We start from the raw sequence: 10,647 nt of genomic DNA on the forward strand, positions 1-10,647 counted from the left end.
TATTTTGTGCTAACTCACTGTTTTATAATAAAATCACAAAATAAAAAGTTTTTAAACTATACTAATATATATATATATAATATATAGATTTTTTTCAAATATAAATATTTATATGAAAAATATATATTAAATGTTTGAAACTTTTTTTTATTATTTTTAGTATTAATTCAATGCCAATAATTTATATTTTTTTTGTTGTGAGTCATTTAATATTATTATTTAACTATAAGTTAATAACTTTTATTTTTTTAATAGTTTTTTCAACCTATTATATATCAGATTATTATTATTATTAAATTGTTTATTAATCTTAACATTAGTTGCAAAAAAAAATAATTTTTATTTATTTATTGTGTATACAATATATTATTAATATTAAATAATTGTATTTAATTGACACTATTAAATAAATAACAATAAACTTTTATATAATTTTATTTTATTATTATTTTGTTAGTTACTTAATTACTTATTATTTTATTTATTTAATTAATTAATAACTTAATTAAATATTTACAGTACAGTACATTACTCAGTATTATTACATAATATTTATTTTTTAATTATCATCATTTAATACTGTATTTGATTTAAACTGAAAATTATGATAAAACTAAAATCGATAAATAAATTTTTAAAAAAGTTAAGTAAAAGTTATCAAATTAATATAGTGTTTAATGAAACATTAATTTTATTATAAAATATATTATAAGTTTTAATACTAAAAATTAACTAATTAAAAATATAATTAAATTTAACTATTATTATTATTTAATAATCTATTTACACTTGACATTTACTTATCTAAAAATTATTTTATAATAAACTTTTTATGATTTTTTTTGTTTAGAAAATTAAATATTTTTTTTAATACTAAATGTTGTTTAAAATTATTGACTTTTTATATAGTTTGTTGACATACAGTATATAAATATTTATTTTAGTAAAAAAAATTACATTTACATTTATAGTACTATTTATTTATTTATATATATATATAATATAATTATCTAGTATTTTATATTTATTAAGTGTTAAAAACGGTATTTGGTTTCAGCCGGGACCAGGACGGGAACAAACGGGAATCTACTAGTTTTCCCGTTTCAATATCATATTAATTATAATATAGATATATTAATAAATAGTTAATCAAAAAAAAAATGATTATATAACATGTTTAAAAAACATATAAGATATATAACATATAAACAAAATTATATAATATTATATAATCAATAGTTATTGATATGTTTATATTATTTATATACTAATAATAATAAAATTTATATAATATTATAAAATCAATAGTTAGTTAATATCTAGTAATTTATTTAACTATTTATATACTAATATCAGTAATAGTAATAATATTAATAATAATACTGTATATTATGGCAACAATAGGTCAGCCAATTAAATGCAAGGGAGCCGTATTTCGGTGGCCAAACCAGCCGCTAGTCATCGAGGAACTGGTGGTCGCGGCACCCAAATCGGGCGAAGTTCGGGTCAAACTCTATGCGTCGGGTGTCTGCCGATCGGACGCATCGACGATTTGGGGCCAACGATCCGATAGTCATATACCCTATGGCCAGCCGATGATCAACGGTCACGAAGGAGCGGGTATTGTCGAATCGGTTGGTCCGGGAGTTACCGCTGATGATGATGACGGTGTCCAAGTGGGCGATCATGTTGTACTATTATGGCGACCCCAGTGCAACCAATGTCCCCTATGTCTCAATCCCTTAACCAATGACTGTCAGCTGGCCGTCGGTAAAGGTATTGTGCCGTTATGTTCCCTATGTTCCCTATGTTCCCTATGTTCCCTATGTTCCCTATGTTCCCTATGTTCCCTATGTTCCCTATGTTCCCTATGTTCCCTATGTTCCCTATGTTCCCTATGTTCCCTATGTTCCCTATGTTCCCTATGTTCCCTATGTTCCCTATGTTCCCTATGTTCCCTATGTTCCCTATGTTCCCTATGTTCCCTATGTTCCCTATGTTCCCTATGTTCCCTATGTTCCCTATGTTCCCTATGTTCCCTATGTTCCCTATGTTCCCTATGTTCCCTATGTTCCCCCTATGAAAATTTCCGGGGAATTTAATTTCCATGCGCTTCCATCACAATATACTGTATATTTTAATTATAATGTTTTTTTAAAATAAATTTTATACTAAATATTATTTTTTTAAAAAAGTTGTATTTATAAATAGTGTAACTCATTTTTTTAAAAAAAAATTACTATAAAATTTATATTTTTTAAAAAACATTATAATTAAAGCGCATGGAAATTAAATTCCCTGGGAATTTTCATAGGTGAACATAGGGAACATAAGGGCATTTTCCTTGAAATTTTATGTGAATTTATGATATATTAGGGAACTTTCCCTAACTGGGAACTGTTGATCGGGAACACTAGACATACCTATTTTATTATAAAAAAAAAAATTTATTTTATTATTTTAAGGTGACTGTGAACAGGGATGGCTACCCGATGATGGTATCAGCCGATACCGTACAGTCGGTACCAATGAACCAATACTTACGCCGTCGACTAACGTAAATTTGGCCACATTTGTCCAATACGCTATTGTCAGGCCCGAAATGTTGGCCAAAGTTGACGATCACAGTCTACCCTTGGATGTCATGTCCGTGTTTGGCTGCTGTCTGCCCACTGGTTACGGTGCCGCTCATAACATTGCCCGAGTTAACCCGGGATCGACATGTCTAGTCTGGGGGTTGGGTGCTGTCGGTTTGGCTGTTGTGTTGGGCTGTAAGTTTAGGGATGCCCTGACTATTATAGGTGTGGATGTCAATGAGGACAAGCAGGTGACGGCCCAGCCGTTTGGTTTGACACACTTTATCAATGCTGGCCAACAATCGATGGATCAAATCTATGATACGGTTCGGCAATTAACAGGTAATATATAACTCTAGTCTGGATTCATATGCACAAGTAGTCTAGTCTAATTTCATAGCATAGGTAGTCTAGTCTAGTAATAACACAGGTAGTATAATTTAGTAATAGAATAGGTAGTATAGTCTAGTTTCATAGCATAGGTAGTCTAGTCTAGTATCAAAGCACAGGTAGTCTAGTCTAGTTTCATATGCACAGGTAGTTTAGTCTAATATCATAGCATAAGTAGTATAGTCTAGTTACTAGACTCTAGTATCATAGCATAGATAGCATAGTCTAGTTTCATAGGCACAGGTAGTCTAGTCTAGTAATAGGACAGTTAGGTCTTTAAAAAAAATTTAATAATATATTTTGGTTTTCCAGACGGTTTGGGTGTTGACTATGCATTTGATTGTATAGCCAAACCAAATACAATGGACACTTCGTTGAAATGTTTGGCCACTTGGGGTACGTTTGTTTCCGTCGGTCTCGTCCAGCGGGACGATGTCATTGAGCTATCATCGGGCCGACTATTGGACGGCCTGACACTTACCGGCGGTCTATACGGTAAATACAAGGGCAAAGATGGTGTCCTTGAATTGATCCGAAAATATCGAAACGATAAACTGTTTCATCAATTAGTGGATCAATTTGTTAGCAATAGATACCAATTGAATGATATTAACAAAGCTATTGATGATTTGAAAATCAATAGTAATATTATTAGAAATGTTATAATTTTTTAATAGAAATAAAACTATAATTTTATAGTTTTTTTTATAAATTTTATTTTTGTTTTATTATATAGTATAAGTAGTTTTGAGTTGTTATAAGTATAAGATTTTTGAAAAATTTAATAAAAAATACTACAATTTTTATAAATTTAATTACAAAAAAAAATCTAAAGTTTTGTCAACAGTACTTAAAAATAAAATTAGATTTTTTTTGTTTTGTTATTTATTATTATTTATTTTATTATATTTGTTTGAAAAAAGCAGGAAATTTAATCAAATATTTGATTATTATTAATATTGATATAAATTTTTTTTATATATATATTATATAAATAGAAATGTGTTTTATTTGACAATACTTTATATACAGTTATGTTTTTTATTTGATATATTATATTATTTATTTTTTTCAACAATAAAAAAAATTGATAACTAATGTTATTTAATACAATAATAGAAAATAAATTTATTTTTTATTATAAAAAAAATAATATTTTGTTATATTTTGATGATTAAATAATGTGTATTAATAGGTAATAACTATTAGAGAGAGAGAGAGAGTAGAAACTCATTGATTACAATGTATTTATTAATAATAATAATATTAATAATAATAATAATAACAATTATTATTATTATTTGCATATATTTTTATAGCAAATATTTATTCATATTTAATTAAAATTAGGTCTCAAATATTATTATTGTTATTATTATTATTATAAATATTATTAGTTTTTCGCAACAAAAAAAAAACTTTAGTAAACTTTTTTATAATTGGCATTTAATATGTAATTATTATTAATATTATTGATATTTGAATAAGTATTTAGTTTTGAAAAATATTAAGTTTTTTAAAAAAAAATAATTTATTTTTATGATAAAAATCTAATAAATATTTTTGTGTTTAAGTTTGAAACAAACAAACAAACAAAAAATGTCTGTAAATTCATTGTCAATGATATTAATGCTAATTATAACGACTATAACTATATTAGTAATAAATATCAATACATTGACCGCCGATGACGACGTCGACCACCACCACAACATCCGTGTAGACATACCCAGAGATTTGACACCCGAAAAGTCGGCACTGTTCTGGCAAAGACAGCTACTTATACTGTTTGTTCCGACCAACGGTGGTCTAGGTCTGGTTCCCGGCGGTCCCGGAGTCATAGGTCCCGGAGCTATAGGTCCCGGAGCTATAGGTCCTAATGGTCTACCACAAGGTGTTGGCGGTTAGTTAGTTAACGTTGTTTATAATTAGTGTGTACAATACTATGCGATGCTTATGTATGTTATACAATAGGTCTACCAGTCGGTGGCGGCGGGTTTAATGGCCGACTCCAAAACAACCGAAATGTTGAACGCTTGAGGACATTGAGACGCCGGACCCGTATTAGGGTTACTACCAGTAGCTATGATAGTGGTCTTGAACAGGAAAACAAATAATTACTACATTATTATATAATAGCTACCTGTCCTCCAAAAAAAATCGTTAGCTTTTTTTTGGTTGGTTTACATTGTTTTTTTGTTGTTGGTATTATTATTTTTTTTATTATACATACCAATCATTTTATATATCATTAAATAACTAAATTAGTTAAAACTAATTAGTTATTTCTATTATAATTATATTAATATAATATATTTAGTCAATTATTATTATTATTTTCAATTATCAAAAAAATCTATCTTGGTTATTTGTAACAATTATTATTATTATTATTTTTGATTTAATAAAATTTATAATTATATATATATTTTTTGATTATATTGTTTTTTTTGTTTGTATTATTTTTTATTATACATACCAATCATTTTTTTAACTATTATTTGTCACTAAATAATTATAATAAAAATTAAAACTAATTAGTTATTTCTATTATAATTATATTAATATAATATATTTAGTCAATTAATATTATTTTCAATTATCAAAAAATCTATCTTGGTTATTTGTAACAATTATTATTATTGTTGATTTAATAAAAATTTATAATTATATATTTTTGTTGAAAAATTATTATATTTGTTAATTAATTTTTTTTATCATTATTAAATTACTAATTTTGGTATTTAAATTAAGATAGATCAATTTAATTTTTTTTAATTATATGTATTATTTTTATTTTATTTATAACTACAATTTTTGTAGTTAGTTTTTTATGATATATTTTTTTATTCATATAAATTTTAGTAAATGTACTAGTATGATTTTGAAATATAATATTTTTTTTTTGATTATATTAGTTTAGGATTTTTTTGATAGTTAAATATTAAAATGTTGTTAAAATATTAAAATTTATTTAATAGTTATTTTATTTAGGGTAAAAACATATCAAACATATAATTATTATTATATATATTATACATTTTTATAATTAAATAAATAATAATGTGTGATGTATTGATACTGTAGTATAAATATTGAACATATATATATATATACAGTATATATATATATATTTGTATTAATATCCTATTATATAATAATATATATAAAAAATAAAAAAAAAGTTGACTAACATTACACTAATAAATAAATATAAATTAAAACATTTTTTAAATATGTAATTTTGATTAGCAAAACTAATTGATATTAACATTTTTATTATTATTTGATATTATTATTATTTTTTGCAAATAACAAATATTTATTTAAAAAACATATTTAAATTAAATTAGGTTTTCAAATACTATTACTTTTAATAAATTTAAATATAATTTATTATTTTTTAATCACATTTTAAAAATAAAATGTATATTTAATTAAATTACAACAAAAAATTACTAAATATTTTGTTTTTTTTTTGGGTGATTTAAGTTGTTTTAATTAATTAACAATAAATAACTTAATATTATTATTATTATTAAAAATGATTGTAAAATCATTGCCGATATTATTGTTAATTATTATTATTATTATTATTTCTACTATTATGACAACAACTTTGGCAACCAATTCAAACAACATTACTGTTAATATACCGGAAAATTTATCACCGAAACAAAAGTTGCCATTGTTTTGGCAGCGGCCAGTTATCATATTGTTTGTAACCAATCGGGTAGCACAGGCAGCACCGGCACCTGTACAACAACCGCCACCTAATAATCAGGGTGGTAATCAAGGTGGTGGCAATCCAGGTGGTGGTGGTAATCCCGGTGGTAATGGCAATGGTTAGTATTGTTGTATATGAAAAACAATATACATATATATACTAATATTGTTTTATTAATTTTTTTTATGTATGTGTGTGTGTTTGGGTCTAATAATATGATAACCCCCTCCCCCCACACACACACACACATTAGGCCAACCCATACAGCCGACCAATTTTAACTCCGAACCCTTGCGGGCATCGAAACGTCGGGCAAGGATTAGGGTCACCACCAGTAGGACGTCGACGGCTCGCAAAAGAAAAACAAACGGATAAGCAATGGATAAGCACTTTATCACTCATGAGTGTATGTGTGTGTGTGTGTGTGTGTGTGTGTGTATGTGTGTGTATGTGTGTGTATGTGTGTGTGTATGTGTGTGTATGTATGTGTATGTGTGTGTATGTGTGTGTATGTGTGTGTATGTGTGTGTATGTGTGTGTATGTGTGTGTATGTGTGTGTATGTGTGTGTATGTGTGTGTATGTGTGTGTATGTGTGTGTATGTGTGTGTATGTGTGTGTATGTGTGTGTATGTGTGTGTATGTGTGTGTATGTGTGTGTATGTGTGTGTATGTGTGTGTATGTGTGTGTATGTGTGTGTATGTGTGTGTATGTGTGTGTGTATGTGTGTGTAGGTGTCAATATGTTTAGTTAAATGCTTAACTATTAACTATAAATAATATATATATACAGTATATAATCTAATAAGCTTGATTGATTTAATTTCCTCAAATATTTCTATACAAAATATTTTAAACAACAAAACAAAACCAAAAAATATTTATCTAGTATTATGTGTAAAATACGATATAATTATTTATATTAAAAAAAATTATAATTATATCTACAAAATATTTTTAATATTTTATTTTTTTTGGTGTGCATTTATATACTGTTTTAAACGTTTATTATTATGGCTTAGTAATTAGTCAATATGAATACAGTATAATATATATATAGTTTATTTTAAATTGATTGTTATTTACGTCAATGTATTATATATTGTGCACTTTTGATATTTAAATTATAGGGGGGATTAATTTAGCTAATTGTTTTATTGTGTGTATATATATTTGTTTATTACTGTTTACATAATAGCTATATATATATATATATATATATAGTTTTATTTGTATTGTTATAGATCTATCTATATATATATATAATATAAAAGTACTGTTTAATTAGTATTTTTAGTGATATAATCTTAGTTTTTGATAAAGGTGTCCAAAATATAAATTATTGATTATATATATATGTATATTATGTCAACATTAATTTAAATATTTTTTTAATATATTAATAATATAATTTAAATATAGAGTATATATATGATAGTAAATTATTTATTTAAATAAATTCAATATTCAATAATATAGGTATACTATACTGATATATATATATAAAGTTTTATTAATATTATTAGTTCAAAAAAATTTTTGAAATGTTTAGTAATAATTGGAGACCGGCAAAAATGTCTCTATGTTTACTCAAAAGATTATAATATTTATAAGTAAAGTAAAATAAAGAAAACACACAAAAAATTTAAGTACAATTAAAGCACAAAATACCTGTATATAAAAATCACATGTAAATCAAAAATAATATATAATAGATCAAAATTATTATTTTATTTTTTCAAAAAATGGCGGAAAAATATGATTTCAGCTGTTTATTTTGTTATACTTAATCATTTGATCACATGACTAAAGTTTTGGTTTATTTTGTTATACGGAGTTATTTGATACGCTATGACTATAGTTGAGTATATTTTGTCATATTGAATCATTTGATACCCTACATAACTAAAGTTGAGTATATTTTGTCATACTGAATCATTTGATACCCTACATAACTAAAGTTGAGTATATTTTGTCATACTGAATCATTTGATACCCTACATAACTAAAGTTGAGTATATTTTGTCATACTGAATCATTTGATACCCTACATAACTAAAGTTGAGTATATTTTGTCATACTGAATCATTTGATACCCTACATAACTAAAGTTGAGTATATTTTGTCATACTGAATCATTTGATACCCTACATAACTAAAGTTGAGTATATTTTGTCATACTGAATCATTTGATACCCTACATAACTAAAGTTGAGTATATTTTGTCATACTGAATCATTTGATACCCTACATGACTAAAGTTGAGTATATTTTGTCATACTGACTCATTTGACTATATGACTAAAATCAACTTACAGTTACTTTGCGAAAATAATATTTTATGCCGTCAAAGTTTTTTTCTAATAATGATTTCTAGCATTCTTAACTGGTTTTATTTTAATAAAAAAAATCATTTCATTTTTTGAGTGTAATTATTATTTTTATTAAAATGCAATGTTATTGTTGCAGACTTTCTGCAACCATTAGGCGTCTGCCGGTCTCTGGTAATAATATACAGTATATACTACTTGTATAGTATAGTATGTGTTAAACACTGTGTTGTTTAATCAGTAAACAGTATATATTGTATATATATATATATATATATATATATATATATATATATATATATATATATTATTTCTATTTGTTATATATATATATATTTTGGAGTATTTATAATAATAAATGAATTATTTGTTTAATATATTTATGTTTTCTCAGAGATAACTATATAAATATATAAATAATTTTGATGAATACAGTACTAATTTTTACGTTAATTTATTGTGTGTTTTATATAAATAATATACTGTATTATAAAATAAAAATTTTTGCATATAATATAATGTAAAATAATTTTGAAAATTATATTATATTCAAGTATACTATACAGTAAATGCCATTTATTTATTGTACTATAAAACTAATCCCAATTGATTAATTATGAGTTGTTTTTATTATATATATATATATTAAAATTGTATTAAATATATTTATAATATATATATATATATAGTACATATAAAACAATAGATAATTTAGATTTATGTTTAACATAAACTTCAAAAAATATTATATGAATATATCAAACATAAACATGATTTATGACATAATTAATTAGTAACTTTGAATATAAATTTTCAGTTTTATTAATTAAAAATTGTTTATTAAATGTTTTTTTTTGTTGATTGAACTAAACTTTTCATAAATAATAAAAAGTAATATATTTAAAATTTTGAAGTGTTAAAAAAATATATATATATTCTTAAAAAAATTTTAGGTTAAATAAATAAATAACTAAATAATTATTATGTTAAAAAGTTTACTTTTAAAATATATTAAATTATTATTTTAAAAAATTAGATATTAGAAAATTTACACATAAAAATAAAACAAATATAATTTTTATATAATTATTAGTTTATTTTTAAAAATATTTAATAGTTTACTTGGAAAATGTTAAAATATTTAAAATAGCAATTATATACTGTAATTATAATTATTATGATTGATAAAATTAGATATGCAAAAATGATTTATATATATATATATATATTTATTTGAAAAGTCTAATTATTAAATATTAAAAATTAATTTAATTTAATTTAAATATGTATATAACTTTTATTTTAAATAACACAGAAAAATAAATAAAACATTTTATTTATTTTTTTTGGAATAAAATATATAATTATTTAAAATATTTTCATGCAATTTAAATATAACAATTATTTTTAATTTATTAATATATATTACAATTAATTTAATTATGATGATAATAAGTTATTTTTTAAACATGCAAATTGTTTAGATATATATGTATATAAAATATGTTTAAATTAAATAATAATAGTGTGTGTGTGTAATGTTTAATAAATAATTTTTGTGTTTTTGTAAATAATAATAATAATTATTATTAAAATCAAATAATTTTTTCATTGAAATATTTTCA

General features: G+C 23.5%; 1 protein-coding gene across 1 annotated transcript; it reads left to right on the top strand.

Moving 5' to 3' along the window:
- The first annotated feature begins 1,391 nt into the window (after positions 1-1,391).
- On the top strand, positions 1,392-5,083 carry LOC128957107 (alcohol dehydrogenase class-3-like). Its single transcript, XM_054302823.1, has 5 exons — positions 1,392-1,776; positions 2,466-2,918; positions 3,279-3,608; positions 4,627-4,869; positions 4,941-5,083. The coding sequence occupies exons 1-5, from the start codon at positions 1,392-1,394 to the stop codon at positions 5,081-5,083; spliced, it is 1,554 nt and encodes a 517-aa protein (XP_054158798.1).
- The last annotated feature ends 5,564 nt before the right edge of the window (positions 5,084-10,647 follow it).

Source organism: Oppia nitens, unplaced genomic scaffold, assembly GCF_028296485.1.
Source record: "Oppia nitens isolate AA-2021 unplaced genomic scaffold, nextdenovo-longstitch-racon4-pilon3 scaffold36_pilon_pilon_pilon, whole genome shotgun sequence".
NCBI lineage: Eukaryota > Metazoa > Arthropoda > Arachnida > Sarcoptiformes > Oppiidae > Oppia > Oppia nitens.